Source organism: Peromyscus eremicus, chromosome 8a (genome assembly GCF_949786415.1).
Source record: "Peromyscus eremicus chromosome 8a, PerEre_H2_v1, whole genome shotgun sequence".
NCBI lineage: Eukaryota > Metazoa > Chordata > Mammalia > Rodentia > Cricetidae > Peromyscus > Peromyscus eremicus.
The window spans coordinates 103,304,371-103,326,384 of NC_081423.1; the positions used below are offsets into that span (position 1 = coordinate 103,304,371).

A 22,014-nucleotide genomic window follows, 5' to 3' on the forward strand; every position below is an offset into this window, starting at 1 on the left:
GTGGTGCACACCTTTAATCCCAGCACTCGGGAGGCCAGCAGGTCTACAAAGCGAGTTCCAAGATAGACAAGGCTACACAGAGAAACCCTGTTTCAAAAACCACACACACGCACACACACACACACACACACACACACGCGCGCGCGAGGCCTTGTGGTGGTAGGTAGCACACATCTTTAATCTTAGCACTCAGGCAGAGGCAGGTATATCTCTGTGTCTCTGTGTGTTCGAGGCCAGCCTGGTATACTGAGCAAGTTCCAGGACAGCCAGGGCTACACAGTGAAATGTCTTGAAAAAGAAAAAAAAAAAAAAGGGAAGGAAGAAACGAAGAAACAAAGAAAGAAAGAGAAAGCAAGCAACCATTCCAGAGACAAGGAGTGGAGCCCATTAAACCCTGAGTCACAAAAACTAGTCCTTTATGGAACATATACATAGCACCTGCTGTTCTCACATTTGTATGCCCCAGGCTTTTTGTGTGCATGATCTGTTTATTCATGTAAACTGGCCTGAACATGCTCAGTTTGTTGCATAAAGCCCATGGGGAAATTTCCAGTTTTTCTCTGCAAGCTGTTTTCTTTCATATGTTAACCTTGGTGTTTTAGGCTCTAGGCCCTACTCACCTGCCAAAGGTGGAGTAGGTTGGAGGGGAGGGGTTCCTGGTCTTTCTTTGGCCCAGCCGCCCACCAGAGTCAGCTAGAAAAGGACTTGGGACACATAAGGGTGTACCACCTCTGATCCAAAAGCGAGGGCAGAGGACATCAGAGGGCTGGAGGTCACAGAAATTTTAAGGGGCTGGCAGTTGATTCTCATTTCTTCCTAGGAAGGCCTGGAGAGTATAAGCAGATACACCAGAGTCTGATCAGTCTGAAGAGACCACCAGGTTGCACCACTGGCAAGCAGAAAGTTTCAAGGAGGCCTACCCTGAAAATCAGTCCTACCATGGGGTGGTGGGCTTCTGGACACTCCGGCCAGCGGGGGTAGCCAAGTGCTCCCAGCAGTACATTTCCGTAGCTAGAGTTTTCTTGCCTGGCCCACAGTCAGGACAAATCTCTCTCACCTGCCAGTCCCACAGCCACTCAGACCTGACCAAGTAAACACAGAGACTTATATTGCTTACAAACTGTATGGCCGTGGCAGGCTTCTTGCTAACTGTTCTTACAGCTTAAATTAATCCATTTCTATAAATCTATACCTTGCCACATGGCTTGCGGCTTACCGGCATCTTTACATGCTGTTTGTCATCGTGGCGGCTGGCAGTGTCTCTCTGACTCAGCCTTCCACTTCCCAACTCTATTCTCCTCCTTGTCCCGCCTATACTTCCTGCCTGGCCACTGGCCAATCAGTGATTTATTTATTGACCAATCAGCAACACACTTGACATACAGACCATCCCACAGCACATTTCCATCATCTTTTCTCCACCAGATGTGTGGGCTGGCCTCAGTCCTGACTTTGGGGGCCTGTGTGCTCCAATTGTGCCTATTTAAACCAAACACTCAGCACAGCATGATTCAGGGATGGGTTTTTGGCCCAAGTCTGTCATGCCCACACCCATCCTGAACATAGGACTCTGTGCCTGGGCCAGGGTGTACACAGTCCTGTCTTCCCTGGAAAAGAAAGGGCATCAAGGCAAAACCCTAGACATCTGATCACTCACCAGAAGCAGTGATTGAAGAAGGGTGCTGTGATAGTTTGGGGAACCTTTTGTGTGCCTGCCAATGGTCTCTAGAGGTCTCTCATGGGATCCTCAAGTGGGGCCCATACTGACCAGGACAGTGGGGGCACACCTAGTCTAGAGCTTTTAGGAATGCTTTTAGAACTGCCAGGATACATTTCAGCCTCCATCTTTCCAAGAGGGAGGGACTCATAGCCTGCAGACAGGTGCCCTTGTAGCCCACAATTCCAATCACTAAGCTCACATCTTTGGTTTTGTTTAAAGCTCAAAATAAGGAAGCTACATAAAAATATTTAAAGCTATTTTCAGCCCAAATATGTATTATTCATTGTGTGCATTCTGTCTGTCACTTGAATGATGGGCAGCGAGGCCACCCTCCCAAAAGGGCAGACAGCCAGTGACTAAGAGCAAGATGATTGATTGGCATGGGTCTGATTCACCCAGAATAGTTCATTCTTGAATGTTGCTTAGATTTTTGTCTTTTTAAGCCAATGGATGCCATTTTGGAGGGTGATGAAGAAGCCCAAAACAGCCCCAGCATCTACCTGGGCACCTAGCCCTGCCTCCATTATAGTGGCCTGGATGGGATAAGGTGGTGGCTACACTCCTTGTCACTGCTAAAGCCCGGGGCTGGCATTACCCATTTCCACAGGCTTATGGGCAGTTGATACACAAGGGCCTAGATATGGCTGTTATTACCAAGACAGGGCTTGACCTTACCTCTGGCTTTGTGATCTGCTATGTGGAGAAGGCAGTAGAGTGGGAGGGAAAGAGCACCTGTATTTTCTGCCAGTGATCAAAGGTCAGGAGGACTGGGATGATGAGCAAATGTTTCAGGTCTCCAAACCCCAAAGGCACCAGACTTCCAGAACTCTCTAGAACAGTGATTCTCAACCTATCTAATCTCCAGTCTGATCCGATCAGATCTCCTCTGATCTGCTTTCTAAATTTTGATGGTAAGAGACTGGAAGGACATCTCAGTGGTTAAGAGGCCTTGCTCTTGCTCTTGATTCTCAGCAACCACATGGCAGCTGTCAATGATCTGCAACTCCAGTTCCAGGGGGATCTGACACCCACTTCTGGCTTCTATGAGCTATGCAAGAACATAGTACACATACATGCATGTAGGCAACATACTAATACACATACACATAAAATAAAAATAAAATCTTAGCCAGGTGTGGTGATGCATACCTTTAATCCTAACACTCGGGAGGCAGAGGCAGGTGGATCTCTGAGTTTAAGGCCAGCCTGGTCTACAAAGTGAGTTCCAGGACAGCCAGGGCTATGCAGAGAAATCCTGTCTCAAAACAAAACAAGATCTTAAAAAAAATGACAGTGAAGTATTTGAATCAAGCAAAAAACACTTGAATTTATTTTTAAAGGGTATTCTCAGCCAAGCCTGATGACTCAGGTCTCAAGGTCCAGCAATTAAGGAAGCTAAAGCAGGAGGATTCAAAGTTTGAAGCTAGCGTGGGTGAAGTCAAGATCAGTCTTGGTAAGGTCCTGTTTCAAAGTAAAAGTAGAAAGAGCTGGGGATACAACTTAGTGACAGCACTTGCCTAGAGTGCTTGAGGCTCTGGGCTCCATCTTAACAAAACACATGCTCTGCAGCCGACAGCAATTGCTCTTTGCATTATTTACTTTTTTATTGATAAGCTAAAACACTGTGACCAAGGAAATGTATAGAAGGATTTATTTAGGATTATGGTTCCAGAGGGTAAGAGTCCTTATGGCAGAAAGGCATAGCAGCAAGAAGGATGTTGGCCAGAACACAAACTAAGAACTCATGTCTTGACCCGCAATCAGGAAGCAGAGAGAGAGAGAGAGAGAGAGAGAGAGAGAGAGAGAGAGAGAGCTCAAAATGACATGAATCTCTTTACTCTCAAAGCCTGCCTGCAGTGACATGCTTCCTCCAACAGGACCACGCCTCCTAAGCCTCCTGAAACAGTGCCACCAATGGGGGCTCATGTATTTAAATACTGGAAACTATGGAGGACATCACATTCAAATCATCACACTGCTCTTTCAGAGGACCAAGAGTTTGGCTCTCAGCACCCAGGTCAGGTGACTCACTCCAGCTCCACAAGATCCAGTGCCGCCTTCTCACCTCCACAATCAGCCACACACAGGACACACACACATATACATAAATGGAAATAAATGGCAGTCTCAAAGTACTTGATTAATTAAGCAATGATTACTTAAGTGTGATAATCAACACACATAAATGGCAAGAAATGACCAGAGCACACAGATGTGTCTGCAGTGTAACAGCTTCCAGAACCCTTGGAGGGACAGAAGCCACCAACAACAGGTCATGGAGCTCAGTGGGTAGGCAGAACAGGGCTACTGCAGGGCTCCATCTGTGTACCCCATCTCAAAGCACAGGGACCATTTATCCAGAATTCCTAGGTTAGATTCATGTATTCAGCTCCAGGATAACTAACAGATGATTATGTCCCTCCTGAAACATGGTGGCCTATGCCTATGACCCATGCACTAGGGACGCCTAGGCAGGAAGACATATAGCTTGGACTTTACAGTGAGGCTTCATCTCAGAAAAGAAAGTACAAGAAATATGCTTCAGAAATTCTGGCCCATGCAACCCATGCATCAGGCAGGGTTGATACTTGTGGCTAGGAAAAACAACAACAGCAAAAACAAAACAAAACACACAAAAAAAACCCTTTTTTCTTTTTTGGGTTTTTTTTTGTTTTTGTTTTTGTTTTTTTTTGTTTTTCGAGACAAGGTTTCTCTGTGTAGCTTTGCGCCTTTCCTGGAACTCACTTGGTAGCCCAGGCCAGCCTCGAACTCACAGAGATCCACCTGGCTCTGCCTCCTGAGTGCTGGGATTAAAGGCATGCACCACCACTGCCCGGCTTGGTTTTGTATTTTTGAGACTGGCTATCACCAGGCCCTGGCTGGTTTCAAACTCAGTACGTAGATAAGAATGACCTTAAACTCCTAATGCTCCTTCTGGGATTACAAGCCTGTGCTGCCTCCTGTCAATCTGTGAAATGAGACACTACTCTTCCCACATAGGAAACTGTACATTTTAAACCCTGTGCATTTGGGTTATGAAGATGTGACTGATATCCTTGAGACAAACTCATCATATGACCCAGAAAACAGACCAGAACCCAATGTCCCCTTCTCAGCTCTGTGGGACCTTAAATCCATGAAGCTACTCACCCAGGAGAGAGGTGAACAACCCATTAGGACCCAATGAGGAGACTGCAAAAGGCTTCTATGAAAATGTTAACAACTTTATTAGATAGAAACAGTCACAGGGCAGAAACTGAACCAATAGCATGAACAGTCAACTCTGAAACCAGGACTCATGGCCTCTCAGAAGAAGCCAAGTTCAGAACACGTGTGGGTCAACCACACATGACTTGGTGTTGCCACATTTCCTGTGTCCTCACCTACACCTAAGTCCCCCATAATACTTGGTACACAAGTCTTCCCCCTACACATGAAGCAGGGCCTTACCCTCCAAACACTAAACAGTCAACTGAGGACAACCAAACCAGGTTTCTGAGGCCCTCCCCTAAAGATGATGGACATCCTCCTGGACCTGTGGCTGAGGACAGACAACCTCTGGCACTTCACAGTCCCTGGAGCCCTGGTACAGGAAGGACAATGGAGGCTGCCTGAGCATCATTCCCTCAGTTGTGAGAATCAGGGGAGGGGGAGCGGAAGCAGGGCAGCTCCCTCAGAGAAACAACTTCTATGACAAGCAGCCTCTCCCCTGGTTCCCTGCTCCAGCCCTCTGGGGTGCTATTGTGCCAGGGCAGGTAGGAGTGCACTTTGAAGCCTCCCTTCCGCAGGCTGCAGTCAGCGGGCACCAGCTCCACCCCCAGCTCCGAGGACTCCAGGATGCTCAGCTTCCAGCGGTTCAGGTCCTGCTGTTCAGGTGCATTCTGTAGCTGGGCCACCCTCACCTCACCAGGGTCCAGCAACACCTGCCAGCGCTGGACCCGGGTCCTCACAGCCCAGCAGGGAGTCATTGACAGCAGGTAGCAGATGGCATCGAAGCCACCCAACAGGAAGACGAACTTCAGGTCTACCAACCAGGCTTCTGCTTCCAACGGATCCATGGGCCACATGGGGCTCAACTCCAACAATACAGGTTGCCCAGGAGATGGGCTTACATTGAAAACATCCCACCAGGACAGAGGAGGGATGAGCCAGTGGGAGCAGGGGGAAAGGCCATCAAATCTCCAGGGCAGGGCCTGGGTCCACTCAGCATCCTCAGGGCCCAGGTCCAGGGGTACAGCTTCCTGAGGCCCCAGCTCGGTGGGTACAGGCTGGGGTCCCAGTGCTATCCCCTCTGTCCCTACAGGGCCTGGTGTCAGGATGCCAGGCCCTGTTGAGACAGGAGTGCCATGTGGCAGATGCCCTTGCCCCTCTCCCCAGCTAAGCCCCGACCACTCCTCCGGCTCAGGCCCTGCCTCCGAGAGTTCCATGGGCTCCGCACCCCACTCTTCCTCTTCCCAGCTTCCCATCTCCAGCATGTTTTTAACTACCAGGAAAGCTGCCTTGAAGCAAGCAAAGCAGATCTTCATCTGGTCTCCGTGGACAAGCTGGTAGAGCCAGGCCGCATAGAGGCAAGACATGCCCTTGGCCCCATGGCGAACGTTGACTGGGGGACACATGGCCCAGACGCCTGCCTGTAGCTGATTGGACAGAGAGAGGAAGACTTGCTTGGCAGTCTCAGGAGGTCAGGTCTACAGGATCTGGGGGCCGTGGGATGTTAGGGACATGCGGGAAAAGCCGAGAATGGGAGAAACAGGAGAAAACGGGGTGCAGCAGGAGGCCTGGGGTGTTTGGGGCTCCAGGACACGGGGTGGCGGTGCAAGAACTGGGTGCCAATTCAATGAATACCTCCTTGGAGAAGTGGACAGGCCTGAGATCGCAGAAACGTCTCCAGCTTCACACTTGCTCCAGTGTCTGGGGAGCTGGAAAGGCAAAGAAAATGAGGCTTGGCGCCCCGTGCTGGGCAGGCTGCGGAGCCCACTGGGGGAGGAGTGTTGGGGCTCACTGCTCACCCCGAGCAGACTGGGGCTCCCTCACCACACCCCCAGCTTCAGCAGCTTCCTCAGGGCTCACTGCCCCAACCTCACACGTGGGCCTGGCTACCGACTGAAGGAGGCCGGGAAGCCTGAGCCAGGCGCTCAGCCCTGCCCGCACTCCCAGCCAGACCCCCTCACCGGTGCAGGCCACCCCACCCAGCCAGTCCCAGAGGCCCCTCAGCCCTGCCTCCTCATCCTCACCTTCCCGGCTGAGCTCCGAGCGAGGCGGCTAATGGACGCCAAACCCAGGTTCGCCTCGCCACAGCACCACCGCCTTACACGGGGCCTTCACCCATGATGCTCCAGCTCATTTGCATATCTCCCATGAGCCCCCGACGCAGGCCGCCAAGGCGCTGAGTCACCCTGGCCCCCGAGGCGCACATGCGTCCTGGCGCCCCCCAGCGCACGCATGCGCTGCTCCCCGGCCCGCACCCCAGCGCCCCTCCGCCTCGTGGGTGCTGCCTCGAGGGGCCCTGGGGCCCTGGGGCCCTGTCCCTTCAAGGGACACGAGGGCCTGGGCCTGCGGCTTGTCTTGTTTGGAAAGAGGATGTCTTCATCCCGGTCTCTTTAGGAAAAGTTCTTTAAACCTTGTGAAACTGCCCAATGGCCCTCAACTGCGTTTTAAACACGTCTCACCTCTCCGGTCTTTTTGTTCTTAAACAGCCTTAAAGAATTCTTGGTAGAGTTTATTTCTAGAGGGTTTGCGACTCGGAGAAAAACCAAGCAGAAGATACAAGGTTTCCAGTGGCCTCTCCGAGCTCAGCCCTCACTGCACAGAGATCTGTTTGTTCACATCTGCGAGCGGCACCGCTCGTGTCCCCTCCTCAAGGAGGTGCTCGCAGTCCATTCCCGACCTCCCACAGTTTGGACACGGGTATGATGATGCCTCTCTACAGATGCCCTTGGCCCCTGTCCTCCCCAGGCCTTCCAGTCACCGACATGACCTCTGCACCTATTTTGTCCTATCCAGAATGTCACAAGGCTGACTGGCCTTGAGCAACAAGAAACTATCTGTTTCCTTCCTTGGGAACATATGGCTAGGTTTCCTGGGTGCCCTGGGGCAGCAGGAAGCAAGTTTGTCCCCAGGGTTCAGTAATTCTCCATTAACTGGGTATACCTCTGTTTATCCACTCAAAGAACAGCTGGCTGCTTTCCGGGGTTTGGTAATTTGGCATATATATGTATATACATTATATATATAAGCTATAACCAACTTTGTGTTGGTTTGCTGAACTGAAGCTTATATCTCTTCTGAACACACACAGAGGAGCACAAATGCTGCATTGTGTGGCAAGCCAGTTGTGTTGTATGAAAACTGGCATATTTCCCAAGCAGCCAGCTCTTCCTTCAGGACCAAATTGTTGCTGAAGCTCCATGACTTTGAGAGTCCTGGAAAATGTTAGCTGTGACAAAAACAACTTATAGTGAATGGCCATAAACATGGAAAACTGTTTTATCACAGTTCCGGAAACTGCAAGTTAGGATACAAGCTTGATCAGAGTTACATTCTGCTCAGCCATCCTTTTGCTCCAGCCTCCTTTGTCTGAAAAGGGGGCAGGGTTTCTAAGGAATCTTTTTATAAAGGGAACTGGGTTGCAGAATGGCCCAGTGGTAGAGTTCTTTCCTAACACATTCAGTCCCCAGCCCCTAAAAAAAAAAAAAAAAAAAAAAAAAAAGGCAAAATTATAGCAGGGCAGTGGTGGCACAGGAAGCAGAGGAAGAAGGATCTTTGAGTTCAAGGCCAGCCTGGACTACAGAATGAGTTCCAGGACAGCCAGAGCTACACAGAGAAACCCTGTCCCAAAAAACAAAATACAAGAACAAAAATTGCAAAACTACAGAAATGTACTCATCCCATTTATAAGAGCTCTGCCCTCCTAGCCTGATTACCTCTTCAAGGTCCCACTCCTGACCACACTACCTTAAGGCTTCGGATTTCAATAGACTGTGGAAATGTGTGGGTCTCGAGCCTTCAGACCTCAGCGGACATTTGCAGATATCCATGTTTGTTAAGTTTGAGTATCTTCATTAGTGAGGTGTTTTTGTTTTTGTTTTGTTTTGTTTCTTGTCTTTTGCCAGTTTTTAAATTGATCTGTCATACTGTTGCACTTAACAGTTCTTTGTATATTTTCATCATTAGGTGCTTTGCACCATGTATATGTGCAAAACTGTGATAAAACAGTTTTTCATGTTTATGGCCATTCACTACACGTTTTTGTCACAACTAACATATTCCAGGATTTGCTTCAGCATCCATTTGGTCCTGGGACTTGTTTCTGGGATACATATCAAGACTCCGCCCCTCCAAACAAAATGTTTGTGAAAACACACCTGTCTTAGTAGTTGTTCTATTGCTTGAAGAGACAGCGTTACCCAGGCAGCTCATAAAAGAAAACCTTAAATGGGTCTTGCTTACAGTTTCAAAGGCTTGGTCTGTGTCATCATGGTGCAGAGGATGGTGGAAGCATGTCAGCACTCATGATGCTGAAGCAATAGCTGAGAGCTACATACATCCTGATCTGCAGGCCAAAAGGAGAGAGAGAGAGAGAGAGAGAGAGAGAGAGAGAGAGAGAGAGAGAGAGAGAGAGAGAGAGAGATGTCTGGCCCTGGCATGGCTTTTAAAACCTCAAATCCTACCTGAGTGACACACTTCCTCCAATAAGCTTAGAATACATTGACCCTGTGGTGGTCATTCTTATTCAAGCCACCACAGCAAGTCTCCTACTGAGGAGACGGTTCCATCATGCCAGGCCTGGGAACTGAGTTCTGACACACAGAACCCACACAAAAGCTGTTTGGAGTAGGGCATGCATCTGCTATCCGAGAGTTCTGACAGGGACAGAAACCCTCCAGAAGCTGTTGGGACAGCTAACCTAGCAGCAGTGAACAAGAGAGACCCAAACAAAACAGAAGGTGAGTAGGAATAAGAAATGGCTTATTCTGGAGCCAAATGAGTGACTGTGGCCCTGGAACACAGATTTAAGTTACCACAGTTCTGTGTTTCGATATGGTAACAGTTTCATAAAGTGTTTGTAGTAACAGAACACAGATAGTACCTCATTGGTGGAAACATCAGATAGGTGGATTGCTGCTTGAATTTCTAATTGGTCTTTTAATAAAAAACCTGGAGCCAGATTTGTGGTAAATGCTGAAAGATCAGAGAGACAAAGGAACAAGTCACTGCCACATCTCACTTCGCCAACTCCACAAATCCTCTGTTTGAATGCCTCTGAGTCCTCAGCCAAAAGGGCCTCATCTGAAAAAGCCTTTAGTTCTTGTCTCCTCACACCTTATATACTTTTCTCCGTCCAGCCATGTCACTTACTTCTTAGTGCTGGGATTAAAGGCATGTGTGCTTCCCAAGCAAAGGCATGAGATCTCAAGTGCTGGGATTAAAGGCGTGTGCCACCACTGCCCAGCTCTATGTTTAATCTAGTAACTTATTCTTGAGAGGGCCGGGGAGCCAGACCAGAGCCATGACAGGTTTCTAACAGCCCTGCCAGGGACCAGGCCTTAGTTTCAGTTTACTGGGACTGGCTGGAGCTGAGCAAGCAGTTCTCAGGAAGACCATAACTCAGGGGCAGCCAATCAGCAGGTGCCCCCCAGCCTTCTGCTGGCAAAAAGAGAGCTTTCCTTACCTTACAGCTAGAAGGTCCCTAACCACTAGAGCCTCTTACCAATCAGCCCCCAGACTAATCTTTCCTCCACCAATCGGCACCAGATTAATCCCTCCTCTCCTGGAATTCCCTTAAAAGGAGAATTTGTGCTTAAAAGGAGCTTTCAACCTCCCTTTGGGATCACTATTTGCCAACCCAACATGTTGGAAATAATAAATGCTCTTGTTGATTGTATATGTGACTCATCATCTTTCTTGGGGGCTTCTCTCAGACCCTAACAGTTCTGTTCTCTGATCTTCAGGCAACTTTTATTAGGGTACACAGTATATCACCACAGTGGATTACAGTAAAGTGGAGAAATCTCTGCTCCAGGCTTCAAATGCTCTGAGGACATACTCAGATCGATGAACTCTAGGGGTCTGTTCATGGGTTCCAAAAGGATTTACTATTATTCACAACATTAATCACAGGCAGAGGAGGGTGAGGAATGACTGTTTAAGAGGCCGAGCTAGCTCAAGGCATGTGGCCTGCACCGTTCAACCACTTCGCAATAACTGGCGTTCCAGTGTTGTGCAAGGCTCAGTGGAGGTATGGCTTCCATTTGAAAACTTTATTTCAGTTTCCTGCTAGCCAAGCATCACATTTTGTGCATATGGAGGCCAAATATTATTCCAAATATTATTTCACGTCCCCCCCTTGCTAGGAAGGCTCATTCCTAGAATCTGACAGAGACGAGGCTGAGAAAACAGCAAAGCGGTTTTCAGAATAGAGAGTAGCTGAGGAAGTCACCATGGGTGCCTGGAACTGAGCTCCAAGCCTCTGGAAAAAAAAGAAACCACCTCTGAGCCATGTCTCTGGCACACCCCACTATGTATTTTTTTAAAAGATGGAATACCTTTAATAGATTAGTTGAAAGATTCAGTATTTATTATGAATTATAAAGCTGTTTCTTTTCATAAAGTAGAACTTTTTTAAAAATTTAACTTCTTTATTGACTCTTTGGGGTGAATGATGTGAAACTTCCAATTCTGCTCACTTCCTGGTCCCCCCATACCCTCCACTCATCTGTGGTGATATTTTATTTGTGCTCTAACAAATAAAGCTTGCCTGGGGATCTGAGGTCAAAACCAGTCACTATATAAAACATAGAGGTCAGGCAGTGGTAGCATATACCTTTAATCCTAGCATTCAGGAGGCAGAGATTCATCTGGATCTCTGTGAGTTCAAGGCCACACTGGGAACAGAGCCAGGTGTGGTGGCACACACCTTTAATCCCAGCACTAGTTAACCATAGAGGTCTGGAGGTCTGTACAAACAGACAGGAAGTGATAGAGCTAGGCAGAAAGAGGAAGTGATGTAGCTGGGCAGAGAGAGGAAGATGGCAGGACACAGAAAGATATATAAGGCATGAGTATACAGGAAGTAGCTCTCGGGCTGAGGATTTTCTAGCGGTAAGAATTTGCGGCTGGCTTGCTTCTCTGGTCTTTCATCTTTCACCCCAGTATCTGACTCTGGGTTTTTTTAATTAATAAGACTGTTTAGCAATTCACATTACACTCATCCCTGCTGAGCCCCCCACAAAAGAAAACAAAACAAAGTAAGCAAGTAAGCAAACAAAAGCAAAAACAAACAAAAACAAAACACAAAACAAAACAAAATCCAAAACAGAAAAATCTCTTTGCTTCTCCTTCTTTCCTGCCTCTGCAACACCTCTTCATCCATCCTGGTGGCATTGGAAGTCTAGGTGTGCCATATAGTAACCTCTTTGTCCCATCAGCTTTATTGGCAAATGTTCCTTGCAATGAGTCACTGGTCTGGATCAAGACCTCTGGGTTCTGGTACACCATCCTCACTGGATCCTCACTAGAACTCCTCTGCGATATCCTGTGACCTCCCCAAGTCTTGGAGATCTTGTGGGTATCGTTCCACAGGAACAGTCCCTTCACTATCTCCAACAGGTCCTAGATGGGGTAGATGCTAGGGTGGATTAACCCAAGGCCAGGCTATAGGCCTGGGTGGTAGCCAAGCTGGTCAGTCTGGGCCTCCAGGGCCACCCACCTTGGGCAAGGGGGCGGAGCCTGCTCCCCTACAAGCATGCCCTCAAGGTTGGTTCACCCTCACCTGTGGTAAGGGGTGGAGACCATCTCTCCCGAGTGCAGGGACCAGCTCTCTTGCTGTAGTGTCCAGCAAGAGGCAAGGCCAGCTTTCCCAGGACCAGTGAAGGGCAGGGCTGGCTCAGCATGGCCCTCTGATTTTATCTCAAATGGTTCCTCAGTCCTCGTGAGGTGACACAGACCACAGACATCAACGTAGACCTCAGCTGCAGCTGGTCCACGAACTCAGACATGGCCCTAAGCAGAAGCTTGGGCCCGGACAACATCCTGGCTCTGGGTGGAAGGAATGGCCACTCAGGTGGGAATGGTTCTGGTGGCCGTATGGCCACTGGACACCACCAAGGCCTCATGTTGCATCCCTAACCCTGGGCCTTTATGTGACCTTTGCTGGCAATGCAGGACCCAGACTTCAGCATGGATCCCAGCATGGTCCTTGGCAGCAGCTGGGTCTGGTTGTTACCACCGCTCCAGCTGCACTATGGCCCTGAGACACCAACATGGCCCTTGATTCTTCGGTGTCTACATGGCCTTCAATGGTAGCAAAAGCATCGGACATCAGTGCAGACCCTGGCTGCAGTAGGGCCACAGACCCTGACATGGCCCTCAGCTATAGCTCTGGCCTGGACATCACCATGACACTCAGTAGCAGCACAGGCCACTCAGATCTGGATGCATACTGGCCATCAGACACCAACCTGAACTCAGGTGGTTGATCTCACCCTGGGCATCCTTATAGTGCTCGGTGGCAACAGGAACCACATATGTCAATTCGGATCCTGGCTGTTATAGGGCCGCGGACCCAGACATGGCCCTCGGCAGCAGCCTGGGCCTGGATGACACCATAGCCCCAGGTGGCAGCATATTCCACCCATATATGTATGGCCCCTGTTGTGGCGTGGCCTCCAGACTCCAACCAAGCCACAGGCTCTGGCCTAGATCCCGGGCCTCTGTATGGGCCCTAGTGGCAACCTGGGCCATAGACTTCAACATAGAGCCCAGCTACAGTTGGGCCACAGACCCAGACATAGCCCCAGGCAGCAGCTCAGCCTGTTCAACATCCTAGCTCCAAGTAGTAGTTCTGGCCACTCAGATCAGGATGGCTCTGGCAGCAGCATGGCCCCTGGACACCAACAAGGCCACAGTTTTTGGCCCAGACCCCAGGCTTCATATGACCTTTGGTGGCACCATGAGACATGAGCATCAACTTAGACCTTGGCTGCAGAAAGACCACGAACCCAGACCCGATCCTTGGCAGCAGCCTAGGCCTGGTTGTCACCATGGCCCCAGGTGGCAGGCAGCAAAGGCCACCCAGATGGGTACAGCCTGGCTCTGCCTCCTGAGTGCTGGGATTAAAAGTGTGCGCCACCACTGCCCGGCGACCATTTCCTTTTTATTAGCAAACTATAAATACTGTTAAATTAATTTTTTAATCCTGGCTAATAGCACTATAGAACAATTTATTTGTTTTTTTTTTAATTTTTGTTTTTATTGTTTTGCTGTGGGATGGTCTTTCTCTTCTCTGTGAATATATGTTGCTCTCATTGGTTGATAAAAAACTGTTTTGGCCAATAGCCAGGCAGAATAAGGCTAGGCAGTACAATAAACTGGAGATGAAGAAGGGCAGAATCAGAACAGATGCCAGCCAGCTGCCAAGGAAACAAGACATACAAAAATGAGGTAACAAGCCATGAACCACATGGCAAAACATGGATAAGAAATATAGATTTTAGCCGGGCGGTGGTGGCGCACGCCTTTAATCCCAGCACTCGGGAGGCAGAGCCAGGCGGATCTCTGTGAGTTTAAGGCCAGCCTGGGCTACCAAGTGAGTTCCAGGAAAGGCGCAAAGCTACACAGAGAAACCCTGTCTCGAAAAACCAAAAAAAAAAAAAAAAAAAAAAGAAATATAGATTTTATTAAATGTAAGAGCAAACTAGCAATAAGCCTCAGTCATTAGCTAAACATTTATAATTAATATAAGCCTCTGAGTGATTATTTGGAAACAGCTGTGGGATTGGGTGAGACAGAGAAGAGCCTCCATGTACATAAGGCGCCCAACATTTGGCAACTCCATCCATATTAAACCTGAGAGAGTTTTAAAAAAGGTTCTGAAATGGAGCCAAGAGCAGCTTCCTAGTTCATGTCTCTCATGTGGGCTGCAGTACAGAGACCCATCCCCCTGGCTGAGGAGGCATGCATGCTTGAGCTGAAACATGGCAGGTTCCCACCAGATCACAAGAGCAGCAGTACAAGCGCATGCTGCATGGTGGGTTTAAGGCTTTTGCTCAGACAGATAAAAAGACTAAAAGATACAGAGTAAAAAAAGGTCCAGACAGAAAAACCTCTAAACAGGTTCCAAGATGTTTTACAATATGTATAGGATTAAGAAAAAAATAAAAAGAATATGGACAATTATAGAAAGGAATAAATAATTAAAACAATAATAAAATCTTTAAAGAGAGAAATAAGGTCATAAAAAAAATAAGCTAGGCCAGGCGGTGGTGGCACAGACCTTTAATTCCAGCATTTGAGAGGCAGAGCCAAGCTGATCTCTGTGAGTTCAAGGCCAGCCTGGTCTATAGAACGAGATCCAGGACAGGCACCAAAACTACACAGAGAAACCCTGTATTGAAAAACCAACCAACCAAACAATAACAAACAAACAAACAAAGAATAAGTCACATAGAAATGGAAAATACACAGGGAGTCTGTATCCAATATGTTATTGTGTTGATTTTGAATTTTTTGATGGCTGATGGGCAAGAGACAGCTGCTGGGAGACATGAGATTGAAAGAGAGACTGATGAAATATACCAACCTAAATATTTTAAGAGTGCCTTAACTTTAAAACAGAAGGCAAAAAATATATGTGTAAAATGGAACTTAAAAGATGCATTGTTTTAGAGAAGCAGTTTTGCTTTTGTTTCCACAGGAAACAAGAGGCTGTGGATTTGTTCCAGGTTAATATGGATCAGATTTAATCAAGGGAGACCTTCTGAACCTTGACAGATGATATCTATCAACAAAGGTTATAGTTGGTCTTCCCAGGACTTTGCCATTATCTCAAATTTTCTCAGGGTCCCCATAAGATTACCAGAACCCCTAATCAGCAAGAAGTAGTCTAAGGAACTATGCCCAAATTCCCAAAATATTATTTATGAATGTTTGTTTTCATTTAAGAGGGGGTTGGTTACAAATTGTTGTCGGTCATAGTCAATCTCTTTCTAAAAGAAGAAAAAAGGATATGATAGAGAAATGATAAAAAGAGGGTAGATTATTAAATCTACTTTAATCCAAAAAACAACTGTTAATCTCAAAATATTTTACACTGGTATGCATTTTAGTCTATTGATACAAATTTAACAACAATTTTGTTATACTGTATGTATATTTCTACTCTTGTTTAAGGTAATATGTTCATGCAGCTCATTTCAAAATGTAATGTATAATTTTAAAATATAGCTTAATAAATAGTCATCTATAATAATCAAACTTATAGCCATATTTGTTAGGTTTTCTAGGTATACAAAGATATATTTCAATTAGATAGGTAATCTTCAAATACTTCAAAGATCTACAGACTATGGAATTTAAAATGTTTTAAGAACTTAGACTTTCTCTATAGTGAGACACATCTGCTCCTGGCAGCACCAATTAATTCAAAGAGGATGATGGGCATCGAAGAAACTACTTATGAGTTTGCTTTCAATGTAGCAAGGCTAGCCATTTGGGTAAGAAACTGCTCTTGCCTGGATTGCTTGACAGTATTTTATATAAACTGGACATGCAGGACCCACAGGAAGATGACTGCTAAACTTTGCCAAAACAAGGCAGGATGGTCCTTCAGGTTCCTGCTTCACAGAAGCTGCTGCCAGACATGCTGAAAGACATAGAGGAAAGGGTTACTGTCCAGGCAGCCAGATGTGTCTGTCATTTTTAGAGTTTGGAAGTTGCTTGCAATGTACTTCCTGTTATATTATATTATAATATTATATCCTTCTGGGATCTTTGATGGAGTTGAAGACTAGATAGTTATAATTATAGTTTTCCTTATTTATGATAAAAGGAATATTAGATATAAAACTTTAGACTCAAAAATAGGACAGACGATAGAGCATTTTCTTTAATTTTACCAAATACAAATAGACTAGATATTGTAACTATAATTCTTGCTTGATAACTGTTTTTTTTTTTTTTAAAGATTTATTTATTTATTATTATGTATACAGCATGTATGACTGCAGGCCAGAAGAGGGCACCAGATCTCATTACAGATGGTTGTCAGCCACCATGTGGTTGCTGGGAATTGAACTCAGGACCTCTGGAAGAGCAGTCAGTGCTCTTAACCTCTGAGCCATCTCTCCAGCCCCGATAACTGTTTTGTTATATGTAATTTTACTATGTTAAAGCTAAAACCTTCCTTTTTGATTAGACAGAAAGGGGGAAATGCTGTGGGATGATCTTTCTATAAGCTGTGACTATGTGTTGCTCTAATTGGCTGATAAATAAAGCTGTTAGCCAATAGCCAGGCAGAATAAAGTTAGGTAGTACAGTCAAACTAGAGATGATCAGGGCAGACATCAGGAAGCAAGATGTATAAAAATGAGGTAACAAGCCATGAACCATGTGGCAAGGCATAGATAAGAAATAAGGGTTAGATTATATGTAAGAGCTAACTAGTAATAAGCCTGAGCCAACAGCCAAACACTTATAGTCAATATAAGCCCCTGAGTGATTATTTGGAAGCAGCTGCAAGATGGGGCAAGACAGAGAAAAGCCTGTGTGTAGATTGTTTATTTTGGATTTTTAAAGACAGGTCTCTTTACAGAGCCATGGCTCTCCTATGTCTCACTATGTAGACCAGGCTGGCCTCAAACTCACAGAGACCCACCTGCCTCTGCCTCCTGAATGCTGGAATTAAAGGTGTGCCATTTCTAGCCTAGTACAATTTAAATATTCTAGCAGTCAAGAAACATTGGCTCTTACAGTTTAAAATACCATGGATAGTGTTATCATTGGATATTAATTCATTTTGTAAATTATAGTTTGAGTAATGGTGGCACACACCTTTAATTCCAGACTCAGCAGACAAACCTCTTGAGTTACAGGTCATCTAGGACTACACAGTGAGATGCACACACACACACACACACACACACACACACACACACGTGGTTTTTGTGTGTGTGTGTGTTTGTAAAATTATTTTCTAAACATTTTATGTGTACAGATGTTTTATCTGCTTGTGTGTCTTTGTACCACCTGCATCCTGGTGCCCAAAGTTGCCAGAAGAAGGGATTGTGTTCCCAGAAACAGGAGTTACAGAGGGTTGTTAACTACCACATGAGTGCTGAGAACTAAACCTGTGTCCTCTGGAAGAGTGGTCAGTGCTCTTAACTGCAGTCAACAAGGCTGAAAGGAGTTGGAGATCCAGAGCATTTTGACACTTTCTCTTGTTGCCCTCTATGTGAATCTTGTCTCGAGTTTCCCAAGGATACAAAGGCCTATGCAAAACTTGGTTCAGGAAACCCAGAAAACCGAGGTACCTGACAAATTGAGGAATTTGCACTTGGCATTGTATTGTTGGAATCTCCCTTCAGGTTGTTTTGAGCATATGGAAATTAACTGGCTGAACTGTAATGGAGAGAAGTAAAACTGCCTTAGGCGAGGGTATAGTGCTTCAGTCCTTTGAGGCTGGACCCCCCTGTGTGGGGACCTGCCCCACCAGGAACTTAGGTCACCTGTGAAGAGGGGGCCTGGAACCGAGGAAAGGCAAGTGCGAGCCACTTGCCCGTTTCCCAGCCTCCCTCTTACCTGGAGACAATCAGACGCAGCGGGGAGTCAAGTCAAGCAAGAACTCGGTTATTGATAGGCAGTAAGCCTCTTTTATACCAGAAAACCTCCAAACCCTAGGAGGGGATGAAGGAACAAACCAGTCATTTTAAAGGGCACCCTACTTACAAGTTGTTTATGTCCTGACACTATCTCTTGTTTTTAGTATCTTATCTTAGCATAAATAACTTGAGCTAACTTCCTTTCTCACCTTTTGTATCCACTCTCTGCATAAACACCTTAAAGCTTAAGCTCTGTTTATCTGAATTTCTCTTGGCACCCTCTTTGCAGCCCATGTATGCCCCACAGATTCCCCCTTTTTGTTTTTTAAATAAGGTGGGCTGTTTACCTGTTTGGCATCCCCCCAGTATAGCTTGCCTTCCTGCAGGTCCAGAGCCAGTCCGTTGGGCCACCGGAGGGAGGTGTTCACCAGGACATGTTGGTCTCGCCCATCCAGGTTGGCACGTTCGATTTTGGGGTTCCCCCCCCCCAATCTGTCCAGTACATGAGGCCCATCACAGGGTGCAACACAATGGCCCGAGGTTCGTTGAGGTCCTCCGACACCAGGATCTTTCTGGAGGTGCCATTGAGGCGGGTCACCTCAATTCGGTCCATGCCTGTATCCATCCAGTAGAGGTTTCCGGCAACCCAATCCACAGCAATGCCATCAGGATCATTGATTTCAGTGTTCACAAGTGTCTGTGCGCCTGACCCATCCAGATACGCCCTGCGGATAGCCTGCATCTTATCATCTGTCCAGTACACGTAGCCCTCCAGTGGGTCATAGTCGATGGCAATGGCATGCCGGATGTCGCCCACCTGCAGCACTGTGTCTGAAGTCAGGTGTGTCCAGAGAGATCCTTCTCAGGTCCGTCCTCCGGGCCAGCAGCAGTACTTCCCCAGCCCCTGCCTTACACGTCTTCCCATTGTCTTGCAACTGCACACCAGTAGGGCAGGCACAGGAGTAGAAAGGCTCCCTTGGGGACAGCAGGTACAGGTGGGAGCAGCCGCCATTGTCCTCCTCACATCGAGTGTGGAAGGGAGGCTGCCGCTCCTGGCTCAGCACCTGAATGTCCATGGGTGAGTAGAGGGCACTGAGGATCTCCTTTTTCTTCTCCCCTGTCCACTTATTGCAGGCGTGGATAGAGCAGGTCTGCCAGTCCGTCCAGTAGAGTGTGTCCCCAGCGAGCGTCAGGCAAAGGGGTGAGTGAGGCTGCCCTCTACCACCTTCTGCCCGAAGGAGCCGTCCAGGTTGGCACAGTGGATGAAGCTGAGCTTGACGTCAGCCCAGTACAGCTTTTCTTCCTCCAGGTCGATGGTCAGCCCATTGGGCCAGTAAATGTCGGAGTCCACAACAATCTTCCAGATACTGCCATCCATCCTCGTCCACTCGATTTGGGGTGCTTTGTGGGGCATTTACCCACCAACCTCACAGTTCCCCAGAGTTTTCTTAAGTGTGAGCAGCAGGAAATATTAGAAGGATTTATTGCGGAGAATATTGCGGAGATAAACAGATAGAAAGTAAAGGATAGCCTCGAGAGGGCCTGGAACCTTTTCCAACGGGCCCTGACTGTCTCTGCCCCAGGGTATTTATAGAGACGCCAAGGGGTGGAGCAAAAGACCTCCTCCCCCAGCACAGCCAAGTGCAGACCATCTCAGACACCTGCACTCAGGCCCGCGGTCCTAATCATCCTCTATGTGGACCTGTGGTGGTATTGTGTTCCCCAAAATATTGTGTACCTTAATAAGCTTATCTGGGGTCAGAGAACAGAAAAGCCACAAGATACTTAGGCTAGAAAATGTTAGCACACGCCTTTAATCCTAGCATTCCAGAGACAGAAATCCCTCTGGATCTCTGTGAGTTCAAGGCCACATTGGAAAGGCCAGGCATGGTGACACATGCCTTTAATCCCAGAAAGCCAGCCTTTAATCCCAAGGAGTGATGGCAAGAACAGAAAGATATATAAGGTGTGGAGACCAGAAACTAGAAGCATTTGGCTGGTTAAGCATTTTGGCTGGTTAAGCATTTGGCCTGGTTAAGCATTCAGGCTTTTGAGCAGCAATTCAGCTGAGACCCATTCTGGATGAAGACTCAGAGGCCTCCGGTCTGAGGAGACAAGACCAGCTGAGGATCCGGTAAGGTGAGATAGCTGTGGCTTGTTCTGTCTCTCTGATCTACCAGCATTGACCCCCAATAACTGGCCTCGGGTTTGATTTTATTAATAAGAACTCTTTAAGATTCCTGCTACATGGGCCTACTGGGTAAAGCCACGAGGAACCCGAAAATGGGCTCCCACAGGAACCCCCCTTCTTAATATATAAAAAATAACTAATTATTAATGGCTTACAGCAATCTCCATAGCTGTTACATCTCCCAGTATGAGAGTAGAGGATGATATAGATGGCATTTCTCTTTTGAATTAGGTCTAAGGTGACTACAGCTGTCTTTAGCTGCATCAAGCCCTTTCTAAACCAAAAACTCTTAAGGCGACTACAAACTTAAAGAATCCCTTAGCTTCATCATTACAATTAACAGGTTAACATAAATATTGCTATACATAGTCACAGTTCTCCCAATCTTACAACTCAAAGCAAACTCTTAACAGAACCATTTGAATTAGCATATATGGTGCTATATATAGTTAATTTTCTCAGTCTTACAATTTTAACTCAATCATTTGAATTTTCTTGCTAACAGAACATAGGAAAAACTTTGATGTATTCACATCAAACTTAAATATTTCCTTAACTCCACAAAACCAGGGTGCATTAATATCAATAGGTTTCTGCAAACACAATTCAATCTCATAACTCCTTTTCTTTATAATTTTTTAAACAAAATCTCAAACCTAGTTAGAGGAACCCAAACTTATACAATTCCTACAAACCCATATTGAAAAGCAATATTCTCAGTCTAACTATTAACACTTTGAAAACTTTTAGCAAAACATCCAAAAGCAGTTTCTTAATAAAACTCTTTACACACTTTAAAAGTAGTCTCTTAGTATACCCCATTTGCATTTCTTACTAACAAAACATGGCATTAATCCACTCAAAGAAAATATTTTTTAAATTGAATAGACTAAGGAATATTAACTCTCCCTTTTATAATTTTTTTAAATTTTTTTATTTTTATTTTGCAATACAATTCAGTCCTTTTATAATTTTTTAAGCAAACTCTCAAGCCTAGTTATAAAACCCAAACTTCTGTTTAAACAGTTCCATTTGTAACACAAAACCAGTTCCATAAGTAATTCCATTTTTACATAAACAGTTCCACAAAACAATTCATGAATCACCAGTTAATAAAGCATATATGCATACACAAAACTGCACCTTGATTCTAGGTAGCAATAAATTTCTTCATTTAAACAGTTCCATTTTTAACCCAATAATTCCAGAAAATAGTTCCCAGGTCATTACTATAAGTAAACTCAAAATTGTCCCATTGCAATGAAATCTCTACTGTTCATTTCATTTCTTAAGTCTTAAAATTCAAATGATAAATTCTGGTACTAGCCTTCCAAATAGGAGAAATCCATAACCAAAATCTTTTTGTAATTTTATCTCATTTTAAGTTCAAAAAGTTCAAACAAAAAATAAATTCTGGTATCAGGCTTTCACTTCCAAATATGAAGAGACGTTTTTCAACCAAAACTTTTTGCAGTTAACAATTTCAGTTCAAACAAGCATCTCTGCAA

The 22,014-nt window shown here is 46.1% G+C and overlaps 1 protein-coding gene and 1 pseudogene across 1 annotated transcript; both read right to left on the reverse strand.

Moving 5' to 3' along the window:
- Window positions 1–4,923: 4,923 nt before the first annotated feature.
- On the reverse strand, window positions 4,924–7,133 carry LOC131916520 (testis-expressed protein 19.2). The gene is made up of 3 exons (XM_059269881.1): window positions 6,955–7,133; window positions 6,566–6,639; window positions 4,924–6,357 (listed from the first exon to the last, which is right to left on the reverse strand). The coding sequence occupies exon 3, from the start codon at window positions 6,334–6,336 to the stop codon at window positions 5,347–5,349; it is 990 nt and encodes a 329-aa protein (XP_059125864.1). The 5' UTR covers window positions 6,337–6,357; window positions 6,566–6,639; window positions 6,955–7,133; the 3' UTR covers window positions 4,924–5,346.
- An 11,066-nt stretch (window positions 7,134–18,199) lies between these two features.
- Window positions 18,200–19,729, reverse strand: LOC131917134 (low-density lipoprotein receptor-related protein 5-like; annotated as a pseudogene).
- Window positions 19,730–22,014: the final 2,285 nt, after the last annotated feature.